Here is a 26,066-nt window from a genome sequence, read left to right on the forward strand (position 1 = left end):
TAGTTGTGGTAGCATACTTAAATCACCATGGAGGAACCCAGTCCTTCCCTCTTATGGAAGCAACAAGATACATTTTTCAGTTAGCCGAGGACAACTTGGGGTTTTTATCTGCAGTCCACATAAAAGCAACAAAAATCACAGGGTGGATTTCATGCGTCAGACCCAGCTGAGAAAGGGCGAGTGGGAACTGAATCGGTGTTCGATCAGATTGCAGGAAGGTGGGCACATCCTTCCATAGATCTATTTGCCAATAGTAAGAACAGGAATATAGACTATTTGTGCTGAGTAGATCCCAAAGGCAACCCCATAGCGTTGGATGCCTTCATGATTCCATGGGACCACAGTCTAGCCTCTGCCTTTCCCTGATTTCCCTGATTCCAGTGGCTCTGAGGAAAATCCGGTAAGGCAGGGCAAAGGTGATCTTAATAGTCCCCTTCTGGCCAAAGAGGATGTGGTTTTCTTTGCTGAGGAGGATGTACATCTCCAACCCTGGGTACTTCTGGAGCTTCTGGAACTTCTTTCCCAGGGACTATTCATCCTCGGGTAACAAGCTTACACATGACAGCCTGGAATTTGAGGGCTCTCCTGAGTAATAAGGGATTTTCCCCAAACTTAATCTCCATTTTGCTACAAAGTAGAAAACCTGTAAGCACCAAACTGTATGGGAAAACATGCTGAATGTTCCTTTTGGGTTTCAAGCTAGGAGGCGTTATACTAATAGCTATCTTGGAGTTCTTACAGAAGGGATTGGAACAGGGGCTAGCTACCAGGATTTAAAAGGTTCAAGTTGCAGCATTGGGGGCCCGATACAATCATGACCTGGCTGGGAATCGGTGGATATTCAGGTTCATCAAAGCATCAGCCAGGTCTAGACCATCCCCTCTTGGAATACTCCTCCTTGGGATTTAAAACTAGTTCTTACAGCCCTAACCAAACCTGCTTTCGAACCCCTGTCAGAGGCTTTGCTGAGAATCCTGTCCCTTAAGACATCACTTTTAGTAGCGCCAACATCAGCTCATAGGGTCAGTGACATCCAATCATTATTTTCTAGCCCTCCCTTCACACAAATTTTGGAGGATAGGGTTAATCTTAAGACTGACCCAGCCTACCTATTGAAAGTGAAGTTGCGTTTCCATAGATCTCAGGAGATCTTCCTCTCCACTTTTGGTCCCAATCCCAAGAACCAGGAAGAGTATTACATGTGCTAGATGTCAGAAGGTACCTAATCCAATACCTAGCTGCCACACCAGAGTGTAGGAAGGATAGGTCTTTGAAGCTTTTTGTCCCTTTCAAGGAACCTGAAACACAAAGGGCACATTGGCAAGATGGGTGAGAGATGCAATCGCCCTGTCATAATCCTCATAGTGGTGGCCCCCAGAGAAACAAATCTCATATGACGAGGGCAGTGGCAGCCTCCTGGGCATAAAGAGTCAGTGCCTCAATAGAGCAGATGTGTGGAGCCGCTACGTGGTCTTCTCCCTCTACATTCTTCAATCACTATTGGCTGGATCTAGCCTCTTCTTCAGACTTTTCTTTTGGTAGAAGGGTTCTGGAAGCGGTGGTCCCTCCCTAATGATATATTCTCTGCAATTCTCTCCATGGTGCAATCATGGCAGGAGAAAGACGTAGGCACTTACTGGTAGTGGGATTTATCAGAGCCCTTCCTCCCTTCATGTGTGAGTTCACACACTTATTTTATTTTTGTTCTTATTTATATGTAGTCACATGGTATTCCTGTTAAGCTTACTTCATTGTAATGTTGAATATTCTGTTATTAACCTGGAGGTCCTCTCATGCTCTAATCAATTGATGTGGGAGAGAGGTACTGCCCTTTATATCTGTAGATTTCCTGTCCTTGAAGGACGGATCCCCTCTATGGTGCAATCATGGGCTCTGAGAAATCGTGTTACCGGTAAGTATCTACGTCTTTTACACTAATACCGGTACGTAACTGCCTGGATACTTCTGTCTTTTTATTGATTCTGCTTTCATTGGTATACAAGACATCCACCATTCACTGTGGTACAGTACCTTATGTACCGGTAAACAGGAACAAGGAATATATTTTTGTTCATGAAGACCTGTTAATATAGATTGACGGACATGGGGGGGGGGGGGGGGGGAAATGTGATCTTAAATGTATGGAATTCTGAGTTTGGAGCACTATGTTGTTGTTCTAGACTGTGGTGACATTATTTTTTTAATGTGTTTTTTTTTTTTTTTTTTTTTTTTTTGTTCATGTGGAAAAATAAGATATCCCCTGAAAATGAGCCCTAACACATCGTTTGGAGCCAAAAAATATGACCTAGTCTTATTTTTGGAGGGAGAAACACTGTATATCTTTGGTATTGCTCTTGAGTGCTGTCTGGAGAGACACTAGAAAAGCGGAATTGGACCTGCCAGTAATTCTATTTCCATGTAGTTCCAAAGGAAAGCACTGTTATTTCCCTTGTTTTCATTTAAGTTTGCACAAGATCAATCTTTCTAGTTCATTCATTGTCGCCATGACTTGAGACCAAGCTGAAAGCTGTTAAATTGTATTAAATCTTGCATGAGTTTCTAATGGCTCATGTAGATCATTTGCATCCATCCTTCAGCAGTAATTTGAAAGAAAGTAAAGGGTGGAGGTGAGAGGGTAATTTTTAACCGGTTATCATGTCCTGTTCTTGGTCAAGGAAGAAAACCTGTTGTGCTGTCCTGAGTGACTACTTGGAAATAGAATTAGTAAGGTCTTTTCCCTGTTGTGTTTTTTTTTTTTTTTTTTTTGTAATCCAGTTTTGCCTCTGTAAGTGTCCTTTGAACCCGTACTTGCTTCACTTCAGACTTCCCCACTATAGCTTCAAAATAATACACACTTCATGGTTAGCGCAAAATAAAAATGGTTTTTATTTTGGTCTTTAACAGATGTGGCACAAGAAACTGCAAATAGTTAAAAACATCACACATTTGCCTAGAAATGCACAAAATTAAAAACTTTGGCAGAAACCTTCCTCCAGAGAAGGACTTAAGTGGGATGTGTCAAAAAATGAGACATTTGGAAAGTTTTTCATGACTATGCCTAAAACATATGGATATTTGTGTATGTTGTGTGCAACACGGCTGAAGTAAATCTTTCCTCCATGATTGAACCGGTTTATAAATCTTTTCTTTTAATTTAGGACATAAATACCTGGACGTGACTTATAATGTTGACAGCGTATCTCTCCTGGAGCAGAACCTTCGATCTGTCTTGCTTTACTCTGTTAATAAGCAGTATTCCTCCTCCAACATCACCTGCATTTGTGCTCTTGAAATTGCTGCTGGTGAATTTACAAACCCAATCTGTCCTGGAGTCCCTCAGATGTTTGAATTCCAACTACGGAACAGACAGAGATGGGTTGAGATTGATGTAACTACTTTCCTCCAACCATTTATTTCAAGCAGGCAAATTATTAATCTGTCTGTTAATTTGACTTGCCTTTGGAACAAGCACCATCACATCTTTGGGATTACGGGACCTCTACAATTGACAAGATCTCCACCATGTCTACTTCTGTATTTAAACGACACAAGCAACATGGCCTATCACCGAAGAAAAATGCATGTGGAACCTCTAACCTTTTCTATTGTACCAATTCTTTCACACCTAAATGAACTACCAGAAAGCATACCAGCAACTAAAGTGTCTCGCCATCGTAGGGGCCAAGATGTTGAAACAAACAGCCCGACTGTTGAATTAATGGCATACAATTTCAGTAAATTTATAAGAGAATTTGTGTACCATCAAAACGAATGTGAACTTCACAAGTTTCGACTCAGCTTTAGTCAGCTTAACTGGGATAAATGGATCCTGGCACCACATCGATACAGTCCAGATTACTGTAAAGGAGATTGCCCCAGGGTGGTTGGCCAGAAGTACGGCTCTCCAGTGCACACAATTGTTCAAAATATCATCTATGAAAAAGTGGACTCATCCATTCCACGGCCCTCTTGTGTCCCATCTCAATATCGACCTATGAGTGTACTTACAATTGAACCTGATAACTCTATTGCTTACAAAGAGTATCAAGATATGATTGCAACTAGATGTACATGCCGTTAACATTCCATTAATACTACTTTAGTACTGTTCCCAACTGTTTCTTGTGATTTCAGGTTTAATAGTGGCCTAGGAGCACTGATGATTCCCTAAATGGAGTATCGTGTATTATACAACCATGCAGAATCGAAAGAAAAAAGTGTCATAATCTAGATTTTGTAATGTTATAATTGATCAAATTGAGTACTGACTGGACCCCTATTCACATTTTTGGTTTTTTTCTGCCATTGGTTTATATTTGGGGAAACCCCTCTAGAAATGTTTTTCTGCCATGTGGGCCACGTGTGCAGTGGGAGGGACTCAATGATGCAAATTGAGTGTTTCTCGCTTTAAAATATATTTTAATGCTCTAGTGTTGTAGATTTTAATCGCTAAAGGTCCCTAGATGCCAAGAAGGAGGTTTTAAGGTTAAGGTAACTTTTTTAAATGTTTTTTTTATTTTTAAAGAGCAGGACAAATGGTTGTCCAAGGGACAACTACCTTCCTTCCGCAATGGTTTCTGGGGAAAAAGTTGTCTGAATTTAAGACAACCTCCTTTATACAACACATTAATACCTTCTTATGCACATTGTAATTAGTGCTATGTCTTATTGCACTTATGCTAAATGAATGAGGCCAGTTCTTTACATGCAAAGTGGTAGCATTTTGATGATGTTTTGAAGATACAACTGGGTAGACAGATATGTATATTGTGTAACTTTACAAAAATGTCTTTAGTGATGTCTAAAGAATTAATATGGCAGTATGTAAATATCTGGGAAAATATTTACTCCTTGACCTTTTTCCATTGAGAGTCCTCATTTGTTCATCCCAGCCATGAACATGAAATATTGAAGACTAGAATAGAGATTATTTTTAATGTCTAAACATGAGACTCTTAAGAGGTTTATTGAAGTACCCTCAAATTCAGCTTGAGGTGCCTCCTATGAAAATGAGTAAATGGATACGTATTAGCACTTTCTAGTTTAATATGGAAGGGAGGGGGGATATTTCCCCGGTTTGCGCTGCGCTTTAACACTTTTTTTTTTTTTAAGCGGTTTAGGTAGAAATATAAGTTGTATGGGCACATGGCTTCAATTTCATGTTTGCTTTGAGCAGATTGTGCGTTTTTTTTGCTGCACTTCAATCCTGCCTACTAAAATGACGGAAAACTAAAAATGAAGGCACAATGACACCATGAATATTTCTGGTAGACCAAATAACAATGTTAGCTATCACTATGCACAAAATTAAACGGGAGAATGCAAAATCTGTCTCATGTCATTATTTAGTGTGCAGAAGTATAAATAAAAGTAATGCATTTACACCCCTGCATCTCTCTCAACCCATGATTCACAGCCCTGGGTGTCTCAGTCCAAACTCAAAAAAGCCTCATGGTCATTTATGAGGCTTTTGTTCAGAAGACACGTGGCCAGTGTGTACACATGGTTTATATTCAGACATGACACGATGAGTGGATCTGGTGTTAAAAAGTCCAAAATACTGGGTTTTTCAGATAAGGATACTTCTGTTTAGGGTCCCTTTCCACTTGCGAGGAAAACGGACGAGTGCAATCCGATAAAAAATCGGATTGCACTCGGACCAATGTTCTTCAATAGGTGTCTTTTCAGTTGCGATTTTTTTCTCAGCCGAAATCTGACTGAGAAAAATCTGGGTCGGCTGAGAAAAAAATCGCAGCATACTGCGTATTGCTGTGATTCTCGGACGAGACTCGCCAATGCAAGTCAATGGGTGCGATAAAAAAATCGCACAGCACTCGCACCATGCGAGTTCTGTCTGATTTTTACGCACCGGTGTCCTTTGAAAAGCCGGTAATTCAGCACGATGTACAGTAAAATCACACTGACAGGTTAGAGTAGATATATACACATAGAATAGGTATATATACATATATATGTCAGTGAGACGCCTATATATGTATATTTATATTTAATGCAGCGCTAGATAGCATAAAAGCCGCTAATTCAATTGCCGGCTTTTTCTTTCTTTCACAAACCCGACAGGATATGAGACATGGTTTACATACAGTAAACCATCTCATATCCCTTCTTTTATTACCTATTCCTCTTCACTAATGTAAGAAGTGTCTGTGTCAAATTTGGGGGCTCTAGCTATGAAATTAAAGGGTTAAATCATGGAAAAAATTGGCGTGGGCTCCCGCGCAATTTTCTCCGCTAGAGTGGTAAAGCCAGTGACTGAGGGCAGATATTAATAGCCTAGAGAGGGTCCATGGTTATTGTTCCCCCCCCTGCCTACAAACATCTGCCCTCAGCCACCCCAGAAAAGGCACATCTGGAAGATGCGCCTATTCTGGCACTTGGCCACTCTCTTCCCACTCCCATGTAGCGGTGGGATATGGGGTAATGAAGGGTCAATGTCACCTTGCTATTCTAAGGTGACATTAAGCCAGATTAATAATGGAGAGGTGTCAATTATGACACCTATCCATTATTAATCAAATAGTATGAAATGGTTAATAAAACACACACACATTATTTAAAAGTATTTTAATAAAATATTATAACATGTGTCTTTATTTCATTAGACTCTTAATCTACCCGAAGACCATCGTCCTGAAACAAAGCTAAAAAAACAAACAACAGTATTCCATACCTTCCGTCGTTATGTCCCACGATGTGAATCCATCTGAAGGGGTTAAATCATTTTACAGCCAGGAGCTGTGCTAATGCACTCGCTTGTGCCTGTAAAACCCCGGGTACTGAATGGAAAGCAGGGTGATCTGTAGTTACCTTGAGTTGCGGTGATGCGCCCTCTGCTGGATGTCCTCATATGAACTCGAGCGTGGGAACTTTTCCAAGGCTCCAGTTCATGAGGACATCCAGCAGAGGGCGCATCACCGCAACTCAAGGTAACTTCAGGTCATTGACCTACATTGCCTTCATTCCCCAGGGTTTACAGGCACGAGCACAGCTGCATTATAGCAGAGGTCCTGCCTGTAAAATATTTTAACCCCTTCAGATGGATTTACATCGTGGGACGTCAGATTTACGGAAGGTATGTATATTGTTGGTTTATTTTTAATTTGTTACAGAACAAGGGTCTTCAGGTGGATTGAGAGAGCAATAAAATATTACAACAACCTGTGTGTTTATTTCATTAAAATACTTTGCAATATTGTGGGTTTTTTTTTAACCATTTAGTACTATTGGATTAATAATGGATAGGTGTCATAATTGACGCCTCTCCATTATTAATCTGGCTTAATGTCACCTTAGAATAGCAAGGTGACATTAACCCTTCATTACCCCATATCCCACCACTACACGGGAGTGGGAAGAGTGGCCAAGTGCCAGAATAGGCGCATCTTCCAGATGTGCCTTTTCTGGGGTGGCTGGGGGCAGATGTTTGTAGCCAGGGGGGGGCTAATAACCATGGACCCTCTCTAGGCTATTAATATCTGCCCTCAGTCACTGGCTTTACCACTCTGGTGGCGAAAATTGCGCGGGAGCCCACGCTTTTAACCCTTTAATTTCATAGCTAGATCCCCCAAATTTGACACAGACACTTCTTACATTAGTGAAGAGGAATAGGTAATAAAAGAAGGGATATGAGATGGTTTACTGTATGTAAACAATGTCTCATATCCTGTCGGGTTTGGGAAGGAGAGAGCAAAAGCCGGCAATTGAATTAGCGGCTTTTATGCTATCTAGCGCTGCATTAAATATAAATATACATATATAGGTGTCTCATGTATATGTATATATACACATTCTGTGTATATATCTATTCTATTCTAACCTGTCAGTGTGATTTTACTGTACACAGCACTGATTTGCCGGATTTTCAAAGGACACCGGTGCGTACAAATCGGACAGTAATACGGATGTCATACGGATGATGCGATTACAAAAAACGGATGATGCGATTAAAAATCGCATTGCACTCGCTTGACAATCGCATACGTTACATCTGTTTTTTCGGTCCAGATTACGGACCGTTTTTTCTCTCGCAAGTGGAAAGGGACCCTTAGTGGTATAGTCTTTTCATTTTCAAGTAAATCCCAGGATTATCCTAAAACTGCAGACTACAACAGTCATCAGGTTATAGGATGTGATTTTTCTAGTTAATATGCTGCCATTAACAGATTTAAAAGCTTCCAGATGAATCTCTGTAGCTACATGTGTTCATACTTAAGGTGTCTTGTCATTATTGGCTTTATTCTTAGGCCGGTTTCACACGTCAGTGGCTCCGGTACGTGAGGTGACAGTTTCCTCACGTACCGGAGACACTGACACACGTAGACCCATAAAAATCAATGCATCTGTTCAGATGTCATTGATTTTTTGCGGACCGTGTCTCCGTGTGCCAAACACGGAGACATGTCAGTGTTCGTGGGAGCGCACGTATTACACGGACCCAATAGAGTCAATGGGTCCGTGTAAAACACGGACCTCACACGGACATTCTCCGTCTGGGGTCCGTGTGCGTGCAGGAGACAGCGCTACAGTAAGCGCTGTCCCCCCCCACATGGTGCTGAAGCCGCGATTCATATGTTCCCTGTAGCAGCGTTTGCTGCAGAGAAAATATGAATAATAGTGTTTAAAATAAAGATCTATCTGTCCGCCGCCCCCCCACCCCCTGTGCGCCCCCCCGCTGGTCAGAAAATACTTACCCGGGTCCCCCGTCGGCTGTCGCTCCTTCCTGGTCTGGCCGCGGCTTACTGTATGCGGTCACGTGGGGCCGATCATTTACAATCATGAATAGTCGGCTCCGCCCCTATTGGAGGTGGAGCCACATATTCATGAGTGTAATCGACCGCATACAGTAGAAGCCGCGGCCAGACCAGGAAGGAGCGACAGCCGACGGGGGACCCGGGTAAGTATTTTCTGACCAGCGGGGGGGGGAGGGGGGCGCACAGGGGGTGGGGGGGCGGCGGACACATAGATCTTTATTTTAAACACTATTATTCATATTTTCTCTGCAGCAAACGCTGCTACAGGGAACATATGAATCGCGGCTCCGTGTGGTACCCACTCGCCATACGGGCGGCACACGTGTGCCGCACGTATGGCCTCCGTGAGTTCCCAGGCACACTGACACGGATAACTCCGGTACCGATTTGTTCCAGTACCGGAATTATCTGGACGTGTGGGACAGCCCTTAGTCCAGTTTTCTAAACTCTTGTTGAGATTGACAATAAAAAGGTTTCTTACAATAACTGAGCCACATCTGTCCACTGGTATTGCAGATCAGCCCAATCCATTTCAATGGCGCAAAGCTGCAAGACACATGAACAGGTATGGTGTCCAACCTGTACAGCCCCTTAAAAATGAAAAGGGAAACCCACTGAAGACATGCACATATGCTTTGCAGCAGCAAAAAATTATGGCAATCATTTTATGCCAAGGATGAAAAGAATATCAGCACTCACCAGATCCTTATTCCACTCGTGCATCTATTCCCATTACAGAAACAGCACAGTTATATGTGGAGGTGCAGGTGTCAGGGGAGTTTTTCATGTGAAATATAAGACTAGAATTCTGGACCTGTAGAAGCGCCAGCAGAGCGTGAAACAGCCGTAGTCCGTTGGGGGAATTTTTCATCTGAAATAGAAGACCTGGCACCTACACCTTCGCAAATAACTATGCTATTTCTGTAATGGAATAAGGATTGGGAGAGTACTGCTATCCTTTTCATCTTTGAAGTTTCATTTAATTCACACTTTGCATTTGCACCACCCTGATGAGAACCTGCAAGGAGATTTTTGAGGAGCAACACACCAAATACCATGACTGGTGCCTGAAATAATGCTTTAATTTTTGTGATTTTATGCCAAGACTGGAAAGTGCTGTTTAAGTAGCGTTACCAATGATTTGACTATTCTGGTATGACTATAAACTACATTTTTAGGAGTCTGAGTCTGTTCCCATATAATACACTTCAACTGCTGCAGAACCTCAGTCAATGTGTGGATCTATATATTTTTCATATGCTACAGTATTGCAGAGCCTTAGTATCTAGTGATGTGTATCTACTTGTACCTCAAATACAGTTTAGCTGCTGGAGAAGCTCAAAATACATCTTGGGCCTCCTTGACATGTATGTGTGAAAGTGTGGCACGGTCTATTTTTTTTCATCTGTACCTCATCTGTGTGACACATTCTAGAATAAAATGCGTTTAAGAAATTACTGTTTTTTTTTTTTTAATTATTTAATGTTAGACGTGCAAAGATAATAGATATCTGGCAGATTTGTAAATTCACAACCCCACAATACATTATAAAATTGCACCCTTTAGTGCCTGGCATGTGGAGATTATTGTCCAGCTATGTGTTAACTAAATTAAAAAAAAAGTGGGGTCCCCCTTATTGTTGATAACCAACCAAGGTAAAGCAGACAGATGCAGCCTTATACAGTGCACTGCAAATTAATTGGGACAAAGCTGTTTTTTTTTTTTTGGTTTTTTTTAAGTGAAATCGTAAGTTGGTTACCAGTCAGTGATTCAAACTAGTTTTTTATATATAATAAATAAATCTTGGTTAACTAGCCAGTGGAAAAAGGTAATTTTCAGAATTAGTATGTAACAGTGCATTGTAACATTTTATTTTTTTGCTTTGTCCCAATTAATTTGCACAGCAGTGTAGTATAAGGCTTGGATGGTTCCTGGATATTGGGCCCTTCCCAGCTTAGAAATACAAGCACGCAGCCACCCCAAAATTGGCACATCAAATTAGATGCAACATCTCTGGCATATTGGCTCTTCTTGATTGCCCTGGATCTCTGGCAATTGGGGTAATGTTTTTTTGGGTTGTCAGCTGTCATCAAGCCCTGGTGTTGGACGCTTCTCCATTACTATTAGACATCCCCATTACTAACGCAATAATAAGTAAAAATACACAAATGTTTTATAAAGATCCATGTCCCCACCCCCTGTGCGCCCGCCTGCTGTTATTAAAATACTCACCCGGCTCCCTCGCTGGCTCTGCTTCCTGTCCTGGCCGCACCTTCTACTGTATGAGCGGTCACGTGGGGCCACTGATTAGTCATGAATATGCGGCTCCACCTCCCATAGGGGTGGAGCCGCATATTCATTTCTGTAATGGGTGGCCCCACGTGACCGCATACAGGAGAAGCTGCGGCCAGGACAGGACACTGCGAGGGAGGCGGGTGAGTATTTTAATAACAGCGAGCGGGCGCACAGGGGGTGGGAGGGGGGTGGGGACATGGATCTTTATGTTAAACACGAGAAACAAAAAAAAGGATTATTCATATCTTCTCTACAGCAAACGCTGCTGCAGAGAAGATATGAATGGCGGCTTCAGCACCATGTGGGGGGGACAGCGCTTACTGTAGCGCTGTCTCCTGCACGGCACTCAGACAACGTCCGTGTGCGGTACGTGTTTTACACGGACCCATTGACTTTAATGGGTCGGTGTAATATGTGCGCTCCCACAAACACTGACATGTTTCCGTGTTTGGCACACGGAGACACGGTCCGCAAAAAAATCAATGACATCTGCACAGATGCATTGATTTCAATGTGTCTACGTGTGTCAGTGGCTCCGGTACGTGAGGAAACTGTCACCTCACGTACCGGAGCCACTGACATGTGAAACCGGCCTAAGAATGGGGTCCTGTGTATCGGTTGAACAGAAATACTATAAAAGCCAATATGAATCTTAAAAAAATATATGGACTAATAAATCCACCAATTAGAGCAAACTTATTAGTTTATGAAGTATCAAATTACTTTAGATATCACAAAATATGGTTAAATCAAAGGTGAAGACTCGGGTGAAAAAACAGGTACAGTATGGGCACATTTTGTATGGAAAGGCATCAAGACTGGGAATACACATACTGCAGTCAGAATGACTGTGAATAATATACCTAGATCTCACAGTGATCAGGTATACAGAGAATTAGATACAGATTAACCCCTTAACAGCCATCAATTCATCTTTTAACAGCAGCAGTTAAGCGTACTTATTCTTCAGCGCTGCTTTTTAATGGCGCTGTGAAATAAGGCTTTAGTGCCCCCAGTGCATGAAAAGCGCTGGGCTACCCCCAGTAGCTGAGACCCTGGAGAACATGATCATGACCTGTTTTTATGGTCCCGCACATGATCTCCATTATTCATTGAATAACGGCTATCACAAAAAAAATTTTTTTTCTCTCCTATGATATGATCTATCATATCAGAGGAGAGAGAAATGGGGTCCTCTGGACCACTGGCATCCCCAGACCCTCCTGTTCTGTCACCCGGCCCTCCTCATCATGGTGGAAGAAGATGGTGGGCACATGCGCTGTGCGCCCGCTGAGATCTGTCGGCCAGTACCCGGCAACAACAGGACATTTTTCCTAGGGTTTATCACTGATCAAAATGAACCATATCACAGTGATCAAAATAAAATAAATACTACTCGAGTTTGCATCTGGTGCTCGGGAATGCACACAGTATTGCAGATCCCCGCAAGTTTTTTTTGGGTGTCTATCATCCACAAAACAGGTGGGGCAGGAACTCGAGCGTGTCACTCGAACACCAGTGATATTCGATACATACCTGAGCACCCGATGTAGTAGCGAGCCCTTGCGCTCAATACTAATGACAACATATTCAATATGCCAACCTAATGTTATTAAATTCTGTGTAGTACCTGTGGGTCAAAATGCTCACTATACCCCTGGATAAAATCTTTGAGGGGTGTAGTTTCCAAAATGGGGTCACTTGTGGGGGGTTTCCACAAGCAGGGGCTCTCCAAATGTGACATGATGCCCGCCATCGATTCCAGCCAATTTTGCATTCAAAAAGTCAAACTATGCTCCTTCCCTTCCGAGCTCTGCCGTGAGCCCAAATAGTAGTATTCCTCCACATATGGGGTATCAGCGTACTCAGGAGAAATTACACAACAAATTTTGTTGTCCATTTTCTCCTGTTACCCTTGTAAAAATAAAAAAGTTAATTTTTTGTGAAAAAAAGATAAATGTTCATTTTTTCCATCCACATTGCTTCAGTTCTCCTAAAGCACCTGAGGGGTTAATAAACTTTTTGAATGTGGTTTTGAGCACCTTAAGGGGTGCAGTTTTTAGAATGGTGTCAATTTTTGGTATTTTCTATCATGTAGACCCTTTAGAGTCACTTCAAATGTGAGGTAGTCTCTAAAAAAAAAAAAAGTTTTGTAAATTTTGTTGGAAAAATTAGAAATCGTTGATCAACTTTTAACCCTTATAACGCCCTAACAAAAGTTTCAAAAATTGTGCTGATGTAATTTATACATGTGGAAAATGTTATTTATTAACTATTTTGTGTGACGTAACTCTGATTTAAGGGCAAAAAATTAAAAGTTTTAAAATTACATTTTTGCCAAATTTCCATTTTTTTCATTAATAAACAAGTCACATCAGATAAATGTTACCACTATCATGAAGTACAATGTCACAAAAAACAGTCTCAGAAACAGTGGGGTCTGTTGAAGCGTTTGAGTTATTACACATAAAAATTGGATGGTCATTAAGGTCAAAATTGGCTCTGGTCACTTAGGGGTTAAAGTGAATAAGTATAGAAAACAAGGCGCACTGCTGAAATAACAACTCTATACAAATATCTAATGCACTGCGGGGTGCAAGCAAGTGATAAGACAACTATATGCTACCAACAAAGGAAAAAGTATCACTCCAAAGAAGCACACCACGCAAAAAATAGAAACATGGTATATGGAAAAAACACAGGATTTTATTGACACACAAAAATAAAACATACTTAAAAACCATAAGCAAAGAGCCCTGTCCACATCAATGTACATAACAGATATAATAGCTCATATAACCTGAAATACATAAACTAGAATGCATTTAATAATGAGCAATTAAATAGAACCTGCCATCACTCGAAACCCAATAGAAAACCATATAAGGTAAGTGCAAAAAGCACAGAAATACCCAAAATGGGGTTAGACAACCTATTATGACTGGTGCCTGGACACCTGTATGGCTCATGGGACACTCAATTCAGTCTAAGACCATCCACATAAAAGTCAAGCCCCAGGGCATAAAACAAGCACCCTGGACAATAACCGATAAATGCAGGAAGATGCTAAGATGGAACTTTACCAGGCACGAGCAGTCCGTGGAACGGCAGGTGAAGGGATGGGACAGGGGCCAATGCAGCCCAACGCGTGTCGCCCTTCAGGAGAGGGCTTCGTCTGACGAATAATCATAATAGGTTGTCTAACCCCATTTTGGGTATTTCTGTGCTTTTTGCACTTACCTTATATGGTTTTCTATTGGGTTTCGAGTGATGGCAGGTTCTATTTAATTGCTCATTATTAAATGCATTCTAGTTTATGTATTTCAGGTTATATGAGCTATTATATCTGTTATGTACATTGATGTGGACAGGGCTCTTTGCTTATGGTTTTTAAGTATGTTTTATTTTTGTGTGTCAATAAAATCCTGTGTTTTTTCCATATACCATGTTTCTATTTTTTGCGTGGTGTGCTTCTTTGGAGTGATACTTTTTCCTTTGTTGGTAGCACTTAGGGGTTAAAGTGGACACATATGAGCAATAACTATAAGGGTCAATAATAGCCTAATAATGTAGCAAACTGACAGAAGGAATATTATGGTGCAGAGTTTCACTACATGTTTCGCCTGTAACCTCCCTGAAATGCACATAGGGGGTTGTAGACACAGATTTTGACACACAAAGTAATGGGCAAGCAACGACTTTGGGGACCTTGACTCTGAAGAACAATATTCCCTCCAGCCACCTGTTACTTTACTACACTATTAGGCTATTATTGTGTGAGGTGATAGGTGATGGTCAGTGGCATATTCCCTATCATTAACCGTTTGCATGTATTTTACAGCTGCTGTATTGTAGGATGCACAATATTATTGCCTGCAGTACAAATGAGCAGCCACAGGAGGCCACTGTTTCGCCTGCAACTGCTTGAGGACTCTAGCTTAAACAAGTTTGAACATGACTTTGATTCTGAGGCGGTGAACCCAGTTCTGTGAGGAGAAATAAAAACAGCAATTCTGTTGGCAGAGACTGGTGTTATGTTTAATGGACTCAGTTCTGCTGGTTGGAACTGCAGTTTGGACAGAACCAGACAGAGCCCCAGTGCAGGGGGCAGTACAAACAATTGGGAAGAAGTGCATGACAAGAAGGGGTTGGTTCAGTGACCATTTTGAGAAAGCTTGGTGAGATCTGGAAGGAGGGGGATGTGTGACATCTCCATCGTGTGCCATCCATGTAGCCGAAATCAGTAGGATCACACATCCGCATAGCTCCCAACCGTCCCTCATTGTGCGGGACTGTCCCGGTTTTGAGCCTTTTCCCCGCTGTCCAGCACAGGACACTTTGCTTCCCGCAGACAGCAGAAGAAGCAGCCGACACGCCCCCTTGTGTTAAGCCATGCCCTGGGCCCTTACCCTTCTGTATGGCTGCCTGCTTTCTGCGCACAGGACCTGTGATGAGGTCACAGGAGGGGAGGAGTCAGGGGTCACATGATCGGGACCTCCGTGGATTGCAGGACTCGACTATGCTGGTTGCCAACTTGCCACATGGTGCTGCAGGATGAGGTAAGTAATGCCTTGTGTGGGGTCAGGAGGTGTACAGTGTGGATGTAGCAGAGCCATGTGTGTACGAGGTGTATGGAGCGGAGCTGTGTGTGTACGAGGTGTATGGATCGGAGCCGTGTGTGTACGAGGTGTATGGAGCGGAGCCGTGTGTGCGAGATGTACAGAGTGGAGCCCCGTGTGTACGAGGTGTACAGAGCGGAGCACGTGTGTACGGAGCGGAGCCATGTGTGCAAAGTACAGAGTGCAGCCGCGTGTGTAGGAGTAGCTATGTGTGGCCATTATATGGTACGAAGTATTATGTGCGGCCAATATACAGTATGGAGCATCATGTGCAGTCAATATACAGTATAGAGCATCATGTGCGGTCAATATACAGTATAGAGCATCATGTGCGGTTATTATACAGTATGGAGCATCATGTGCAGTCAATATACAGTATAGAGCATCATGTGTGGTCATTATACAGTATGGAGCATCATGTGCGGTCATTATACAGTATGGAGCATCATGTGCCATCATTATACAGTATGGAGCATCATGTGGGGTCATTATACAGTATGGAGCATCATGTGCGGTCATTATACAGTATGGAGCACTGTGCGGTCATTGTACAGTATGGAGCACTGTGCGGTCATTGTACAGTATGGAGCATCATGTGCGGTCATTATACAGTATCATGTGCAGTCATTATACAGTATGGAGCATCATGTGGGGTCATTATACAGTATGGAGCATCATGTGCAGCCAATATACAGTATGGAGCATCATGTGCGGTCATTATACTGTATGGAGCATCGTGTGCGGTCATTATACAGTATGGAGCATCATGTGGGGTCATTATACAGTATGGAGCATCATGTGCAGCCAATATACAGTATGGAGCATCATGTGCGGTCATTATACAGTATGGAGCATCATGTGCGGTCATTATACAGTATGGAGCATCATGTGCGGTCATTATACAGTATGGAGCATCATGTGCGGTCATTGTACAGTATGGAGCATCATGTGCGGCCATTATACAGTATGGAGCATCATGTGTGGTCATCATACAGTATTGAGCATCATGTGTGGCCATTATACAGTATGGAGCACTGTGTGGCCATATTTTTTTGTTTATAATTATTGTATATGAAACAGTTGGATCAGCAGTGCTAAATGGGTGTGGTTGGGACATGGATATAGGTGTGACTAATTATGAATGGGTGTGGTCAGAGGCGTGGCCTAAAATTTGCTGCAAACTTTGTCCCTCTTTCCCATCTTCAAAAGTTGGGAGGTATGCATCCGTGACACAACCGGAGGCTCCTCCAGCAAGTCAGCTGTGGTACCATGCACCAGTTAGAAACCCATCATTCCTTGTTCAAACAGCCATTGTTCAGGCAGGCTCATGTCTACAATGTCAGAGCGACTAGACATAGGTCGGTAAATCCTGATCTCAAGCCGCAAGAATTACTGTGGGAGTGTGCATGAACACACAGATAGCTTGGTGCCATCAGTACCCATTAGACTAAGCTTGCTGAACCACTAGAGACTTGGAGACAACAGTATTAAAGGGGATCTGCCTAAGTATACATAGGAGATCCGAGGCACATTGCACTCGCATGATCCTTAAAGTAAAAATGATGGTGTATAGTTCCGTAACTGGGTTCTACCTAGGGAGTATAGAGTCATCTTGTTAAGAGTTTAACAGTAACAGTTAATTTGACAAATTTAGTATTTACTGCTTTCCTTGTCCACGGCTTACAACTGTATACAATTGTGGTGGATGAACGCTTGGACTTTGCCACTGTCTATGCATATTACTCCCTATGAGAAAATATTTTGCCCAATTGTTCACACGTTTCTATGAGATGTGCATCCTTTTCTTTGTGTATGCATAACCCCAACCTCTAGCCTTTCAATAAAATATTCAATTATTTGATACATACCGAGGTCAATTGATTGTTCCTTGTGTTTGTGAGTTGCCCACCAGGGCCATGGGGCACTCGGTACCGGGTCCAGTACTTAAGGGGATGTGTCACGGCGGCAACCCGGTCTGTGGCCCTGGGCGCCCATATAAAAGGGAATCGAATAAAGTTTATGTTCATGATGCCACCTGTGGTATTTGGTCAGTAGGGACCAACGCTGCTTAAAGAGATTCTCTGGGGTGATGGTACGGCAGCTAGAGGGTATAACTTTCCACGAGAGAAGTATGTCCCCAGGGCTCCCGGTGAGTAAGTGAAGATGTTGAGAAGTGCAGTGAAGAACGAGGACACAGGTTTGCATTCTCTTTACCTGGTTTACTGAAGCTTCAGGCAACTGCAGTCCAGGGCACCAGCTCACAGGACAGGTAGGGTCTGGCCAGCTTGGAAGCGAATCCAGAGTCCCCTTCACCAGGTGGAGATGAAAGCCTTCCTCAAAGCTCGGCTTCTGATAAGGTCCTCACAGTTCCTCTCTGTCCCCCATAAAGGTTAGGACACAACCCGTATGACAGATGAAGCAGGCCTTTTTATAGGGTCTCTATCACGACCTGGGCCCTATAAGTATCACTGTGTCTCCTGGATGTAAAGGCGGACAGGTAATTTGAACTTCAGCTGTCCTGCCGGTTTCAGCTATGCCACTTAGAGTTCAGCAGGGCCACGGTCTTCCGGCTACCGGAATTTGCACTAGCCAGGGAGGTAGCTAATTCACTGCTCTGCTCCACTGGTATCACTCTCCTGTGCCTTTTCTCTCCTGCACACTTTCCACAAGTTGTTCATTCTTTCTAAGTTCTCTTCCTCCAGGAGCTGTAGTACCTCAGACTACATGGCTCCTTCAGACCTTCTGATACTCTATGTCTGTCTGCCCTCTTCCCTGTCCTCTGACAGTCTGACTGAAAACTCCCTTTCCCTCCAGACCAGAATGTATTTATAGGGGAGTTCACCCTAAACCAGGTTTAGAGCTCCCCTGTCTGGCCTGGAGTGTGAACGTGTTGTGTGTATGTGATTACCTGGTGAAAGATATCCTTCATCGCTTCCAAGCGTGACATCACTCACCCCAAGGGGAAAGCAATGCCACTGTGATGACCAGGACCCTAGGGCGTCACACTTGCACTGATATATTTATGCAATCTGTCCTTGAATTTTATAATAGTACTATTATATAATTACATGATAATCATATTACTAGAAATTTCTTATATATACTGTGTATATAATAAGCATGCAATGTTATCCCATGAGTATTTTTTATTACTGTATTGTACCATGAAGGCAGGAATTGTGGACTTCATATGTGCTGCTGATTCCAAAAAGGATCCAAAGATGAGATAGATTGAATAGTGGTTTATTGTCAACGTGTTTTAAAGTCAAAACTGACTCCTTCCTCAAGACAACCACGTGAGGAAGGAATCAGCAGCGCATTTGAAGTCCACAATTCCTGGCTTTATGGTACAATTTACACACATCTGAGGATAATGCAGCAGCTGATAATAGGGCAACATTAGTGGTTGTGTCGCACACAACCATATAAGGTGAGCACATTACCATTGTTCACCCACCCTGTATACTTGGATAAAACCCTATTGAACTTTATACATTTTTTTCAATTAGGCTATTATTGACCCTTTTATTTATGACTGGCATTTTAACCTGTATTGAGTCCTCTGTTTACCTACTATAAGGAACCGAAAGGGAAGGTACTGGACGGAGTGTATATCTCTCCCAGAAAGTTAAGATGGGAGAGATATTTAAAGCCAGGCAGTACTGGTTAGTGCAGCAGTTTAGGTGCTGAACTGCTTTATTTATGATAGTTCCAGGCCAGGTTTTATGGAAGTGATGAGGAGGATTTAGTGGTGGGACTCATTACTCCCACTCCCACTCCAGTGCGGGTTTTGCTTGAGGCTTAGCCTGCTCAACTGAGAGAGGTCTTCTCATTACTGACACAGAAAGGGCTGAAGGAAAAGCTTCAGTGTATCACAGCCACCAAACTGACATGATGTGTTCCTGAGGAGGAAATGCAGAGTGATTAAATCTGCTAAATGCTGAGTTGCTGGAAAGCCAAGTCAGCATATATACATGGTAGAGTGAGTCTATGGTGCGGTATGTTAGTTAGCACCTAGACGGGCAAGTCTTTGTTGTTTTTGTGTTCTTTGCCGTTTGTTGCCTTTTGGCTGAAAATAAAACCCCACATTTTCTTTATATGGACTATGTCTGCCTATGTCACTGCCACGATGCCCTACCATGCCCTAGCCCATTACACTACTCACTATGAGGTCTAGGTATATTATTCACAGTCATTATGGCTGTAATAAGTGTATTCCTAGTCTTGATGCCCTTCAATACAAATTGTGCTTATACCGTACCTGTTGTTGGCTTAGGTCGGTAACTAAGAAACAAGTTCAAACTTTTTTGGGGAACACCGTTATTATTGGAGGTTCATACCAAATTTTGCACCATTGACGGACCTAACAAGAGAAGGGAAATCCGTAATGGTGTCTTGTTCTCCTGAAGTGGAGCAAACCTTTCAGTACCTTCAGTCAGTTCTCTGTGAACAACCTGTGTTATTTACACCAGATTTAACAAAAGGACTTCTATGTTCAGACAGGCGCCTCAGACACAGGGTTGGGAGCCATCTTGTCTCAAACTGTAAATGGATAAGAACACACAGTACTATATTTGAGTAGGATGTTGACTCCGGAAAAAAAACAAACTATGCTATCCTAGAGAGCAAATGCTTAGATGTAAAATGGTCACTAGAATCTTTGACGCATTACCTCTTGGATAGGAGATTTAAGCTTGTGTCAGATCATAACCCAATGACATGGCTGAAACACAATAAGAAAAAAATAAACACTAAGGTGACAAGATGGTTTTTCTTGACGCAGAATTTAAATTTCTCCATATAACACAGAACAAGGAAATCACAGGGTAATGCAAATGCATTATCAACAATTCATTGTATGATGGCCCAAAATACCCAGACCTCTAATCTGGAAAAGAAGGGAGGGATATGTAGGTGAACGACATGGAAGGTACTAGGTGGAGTGTATATTTCTCCTAGAAACTTAAGCTGGGCGAGATATTAAAAGCCGAGTAGTACTGGTAGGTGCAGCAGTTTAGGCGCTGAGCCTTTTAATTTATGATAGTTCTGGAAGCAATGAGAAGGTTTTAGTGGTGGGACTCATCATTCCTACTACCACTCCAGTACGGGGTTTTCTGGAGCCTTAGCCAGCTCAGCTGAGAGAGGACATCTCATTACTCACACAAAAAAGGCTGAAGGAAAAGCTTCAGTATGTCACAGCCTCTGGATTGACACAATGTGCTCCTGAGGAGGAAATACACAGGAATTAAATGTGCTAAATGCTAAGTTGCTGGAAAACCAAGCTCTCATATATCTCTGGTAGTGTCAGTCAGTGGTATGGTTTGTTAGTCTACGTTCACATTTGCGGTCTGCGCCGCAGTGTCGCCGCATGTGTCATGCGCCCCTATATTTAACATGGGGGCGCATGGACATGCATCGCACTTGCGTTTTGCGCCGCATGCGTCACTGCGGCGCACGCGTCCGGGCGCAGAGGACGCAGCAAGTTGCATTTTTGCTGCGTCCAAAATCAATGAAAAAAAGGACGCATGCGGCGCAAAACGCAGCGTTGTGCATGCGTTTTGCTGCGTTTTTGTTTGCGTTGTGCGTTGCGGCGCCGACGCTGCGGCGCACAACGCAAATGTGAACGTAGCCTTAGTTGGCTCTTAGCCGGGGAAATCTTTGTTTTTTTTGGTGTCTTTACTGTTTGCTACCTATTGACTGAAAATAAAGCCCCACATTTTCTTTATATGGACAGTGTCTGTCTATGTCTCTGCCATGATGCCCTACAATGCCCTAGCATGTTACACTACTAACTATGAGATCTAGGTATATTATACACAGTCATTATGGCTGTAGTATGTATATTCCCAATCTTGATGCCCTTCAATACAAATTGGGCCTATACTGTACCTGCTTTTACCCCTGAGTCGTAACATTTGACCTTTGATTTTACCATGTTTTGTGATATATTAAGTAATTTTTGATACTTAATAAACTATTACGTTTGTTCCGATTGGTGGACTCATTACTCCATATATTTTTTAGGATTTATAACAGCCAATTGTTTCGGGTCTGGGTTCCAACATAGATTAGGTATATCTGAATGTTATGTATTGTGCGCTTTGCAATATGGCTATAAAATGGCACATATCTATTATAATGTACAGCATATTTTTTTTTCGAACCTTTTGGCCTATTACACTAGTCTATAAAGCAAATAACACATAGATTACACTTTTTACCTTGATCACTAGATGTCAGCAGAACACAAGCAAGGATGCAACCTTACTGATAAAATGAAAATGTACCTATAACTTCAAAAAGATTGCATCAACAGTACAACACGGCACTCAATAGGATGCATGGCAAAAGATAGGAGTTTATTTACAATAGATCAGTGCGAAGAAACAGCTTATCTATTGTAAATAAACTCATATCTTTTGCCATGAATCCTATTGAGCGCCGAGGTTTAAATAATTACAGTTGCGCTGAAAAGTTTACATACCCCGGCAGAATTTTTTCTTTCTTGGTCTTTTTTCAGAGAATATGATTGATAACACCAAAACTTTTTCTCCACTCATGGTTAGTGGTTGTGGTGAAACCATTTATTGTCAAACTACTGTTTTCTCTTTTTAAATCATAATGACAACCTAAAACATCCAAGTGACCCTGAGCAAAAGTTCACATATCCGGGTGATTTTGGCCTGATAACATGCTCAGAAGTTGACACAAATGGGTTTGAGTGGCTGCTAAAGTTAACATCCTCACCTGTGACCTGTTTGCTTATAATCAGTGTGTGTGCATAAAAGCTGGGTGAGTTTCTGGGATCCAGACTGACTCTTGCATCTTTCATCCAGCCACTGATGTTTCTGGATTGTGAGTCATGGGGAAAGCAAAAGAACTGTCAATGGATCTACAGGAAAAGAAAGCTAAACTGTATAAAACAGGAAAGGGATAATAAAAGATATCCAAGGAATTGATAATGCCAGTCAGCAGCATTCAAACTGTAATTAACAAATGGAAAATCAGGGGATCTGTGAAAACAAAACCAAGGTCAGGTAGACCAACAAAAATGTCATCCACAACTGCCAGGAAAATTGTTCGGGATGCAAAGAAAAACCCACACATAAAATCAGCTGAAATACAGGACTCTCTGAAAACTAGCGGTGTGGCTGTTTCAAGATACACAATAAGGAGGCGTTTGAAGAAAAATGGTCTGCATTGTAGAGTCGCTAGAAGAAAGCCATTACTGCACAAATGCCACAAAGGGGACAATACACGGTATTAAGAAATGGGGTATGTGAGCTTTTGATCAGGGTCATTTGGATGTTTTGGCTTCTCATTATGATTTAAAAAGAGAAAACACAGTAGTTTGACAATAAATGGCTTCACTCAACTACTAACCATGAGTGGAGAAAAAGTTTTGGCGTTATCATTCATATTCTCTGAAAAAAGGCTAAGAAAGCATAAATTCTGATGGGGTATGTAAACTTTTGAGCACAACTGTAGGTATCTAGTAGATGTGTAATTTAACAATCCCCTCTACATATAATAAACTTCCACCACTAAGTGCCTTTCATGCAGCACTAAAGGCTGCAAGTTTATTAAATGTACGGGTGCTTGTGAAATTATACATCTACAGGCTCTATCTATCTATCTATCTATCTATCTATCTATCTATCTATCTATCTATCTATCTATCTATCTATCTATCTATCTATCTATCCTGAGGATTCTGGCTGTCAATTTATTGTACTTGGTTGATTAAATTTTGTGGTTTCTTGGAGACGTGTTCATAAACATCAGATAGGACACACATGGTCTGTGTGTCATCTGATTTTTTTTCGCACACATTGACTTGCGTTGGTAAGTGCGATTCTCGCATCCACTCGCAACATTTTTTTTCTTAGTCCGATTAGAGCAGATTGCAGATGAACATTGCCTCATGGAATAATATTGGTCAAAGTGCAAAACAATGTTTTTTTAATTCAATTCGTCCGATTTATACGCTCTTGTGAGCATAGAGTACCTAAATGGGTTCCACCAAAAAAGAAGCCATACAATTTACTAGTAACTAGTGTTGAGCGATACCTTCCGATATTTGAAAGTATCGGTATCGGATTGTATCGGCCGATATCCGAAAAATATCGGATATCGCCGATACCGATACCCGATACCAATACAAGTCAATGGGACACAAATATCGGAAGTGATCCTGGATGGTTCCCAGGGTCTGAAGGAGAGGAAACTCTCCTTCAGGCCCTGGGATCCATATTTATGTGTAAAATAAAGAATAAAAATAAAAAATAGGGATATACTCACCCTCTGACGCGCCCTGGTGGTAACCGCTGCAACTGGCAGCCTCCGTTCCTAAGAATGAGCGAGTGAAGGACCTTCGATGACGTGGCGGCTTGTAATTGGTCGCGTGACCGCTCATGTGACCGCTCACGCGACCAATCACAAGACCGCGACGTCATCGCAGGTCCTTCACTCGCTCATTCTTAGGAACGGAGGATGCCGGTTGCAGCGGTTACCACCAGGGCGCGTCAGAGGGTGAGTATATCCCTATTTTTTATTTTTATTCTTTATTTTACACGTGAATATGCATTCCGATCCCAAGTCCCGATATCGCAAAAATATCGGAACTCGGTATCGGAATTCCGATACCGCAAATATCGGCCGATACCCGATACTTGCGGTATCGGAATGCTCAACACTACTAGTAACTAGTTAGTAACTGAACAGGATTGTCCAGAGTTGCTGTCTCAGGATGACAACCCCTACTCTTATGTCCTAATAGAGTGGAGAAAATAAGTATTTGATACACTACTGATTTTGCAAGTTTTTCCACCTACAAATAAAGCAGAGGTCTGTACTTTTTACCTTAGGTGCCCTTCAACTGTGAGAGAAAGAATCTTTAAAAAAAAATCCAGAAAACCACATTGTATGATATTTACAAATTGTATTTTTTGCACTATAAGATGCACCTTTTTCCTCCAAAAATTTGGAGGAAAAAGGGGCATGCTTCTTATGGTCCGGAGGTACCTGCTGTGGATGGGGAGGTGGGAGTGTGACAGTGGGTCACAGGAGGCAGGAGCCAGCTGTTGCAGCTAACACTGTGCCCGCTGCTAAACAGAAATTAATATTCACTGCTTCCCACGCCCATAGTCCCTCCCACCTCTATGCACTGAAGTTGGCTCCTAGAGGTAGGAGGGACTATGGCCATGGGGAGCAGTGAATATTCATTTCTCTTTAATAGCAGCTACAGTGTTAGCCGCAGCCGCTGACTCCTGCAGCCGATGAGCGGTGACGTGTCTGCTACTAAACAGAATCCCATGGGTGTGGGGAACAGTGATTATTCATTCTGTTTAATAGCGGACTCACATGATCACCTGACTGCTTCTGCTCTGCCTGCTGTTAAAGAGAAATGAATATTCATGCCCCCCATGGCCGTACTCCTTCCCAAACATGGCCAGTGAAGTTGATACTAAAACTTCTATTTTGGTCTCATCTGACCACAAGATCTCCTCCAAAGCCTCCAGGATCATCCAGATGGTCATTTGCAAACTTCAAATGGCCTAGACATGTGCTGGCGTGAACAGTTGGAACCTGCGTACCCTGCAGGATTTTAATCCATGATGGCATAGTATGTTACTCACGGAAATGTTTAAGACTTAGCTCTTTTCAGATCATTGACTAAGTGCATGTAGTTCTAGACTGATTCCTGACTCTGAAGAATATGGGGGGAATTAATGGCATCTTCAATCCTCTTTCTGCATGTGCAGCCCCACCAGGTACTATCCAGGCTCATACAGAATGACCACCTGTGGAGCCCACGCTATGTAACTGCTTTATTGAAATTTCCTCCAGTCAGGTAGGATTTCATAAAGAGATTTAAGAAGAATATGGAGTTGTCATACATCCTAGCAACACATCACTTACATTTTCAAGATCTCTGGAACGGGTCAAATGCCTTCCAGGGTGTCTATCCGTTCCAGCATCCCAGAGTGGGGATATACACAGAACGGCTAGTAGAAGCCGGGTAACAAAGCCATCTTTGGTCTCCAAGCATAATGGGGCCTGGCCAGATCCGATAGCACCAGAACCTTCTGTTGGGAAGTTAGGATCTTTCATAGGTTTTGTGAGTTTTTAGCTACAAATGCCAGGGGAGGGGGATAAAACGCTCTCTGGGGTGGAACAGGGAGTAACCAACCAAGAGGTTAAATGCTTGTGCAAAGCCATGTGCTCTCTCTCTGTCTTTGTCATGCTTGCTGCTCACTTCAAAGGGGGGCACATCGAGTAACTAGCTGGAAGGAACGGAAAGGAGCTTCCAATCCATGCCCCCATGTGGCCCAGCACACACATTAAAACATCAAAACGCTAATTGACATGATTTATCTGC

General features: G+C 42.4%; 1 protein-coding gene across 2 annotated transcripts in view; it reads left to right on the plus strand.

The window, feature by feature from the left end:
* Positions 1 to 5,540, plus strand: part of GDF9 (growth differentiation factor 9) — a 54,759-nt gene extending 49,219 nt beyond the window's left edge. The window contains exons 2-3 of one of the 2 annotated variants that reach the window (XR_013215834.1): positions 3,159 to 4,799; positions 4,871 to 5,535. Coding sequence is in view for 1 of the 2 variants with exons in the window: in XM_077265877.1 (XP_077121992.1) it covers positions 3,159 to 4,081 (923 nt within the window). In the remaining variant the exon portion in view is untranslated. Of the gene's footprint in view, positions 1 to 3,158 lie in introns of both variants that reach the window. The other variant, XM_077265877.1, reaches the window with a different exon arrangement.
* Positions 5,541 to 26,066: the final 20,526 nt, after the last annotated feature.

This window comes from Ranitomeya variabilis, chromosome 5, assembly GCF_051348905.1.
Source record: "Ranitomeya variabilis isolate aRanVar5 chromosome 5, aRanVar5.hap1, whole genome shotgun sequence".
NCBI lineage: Eukaryota > Metazoa > Chordata > Amphibia > Anura > Dendrobatidae > Ranitomeya > Ranitomeya variabilis.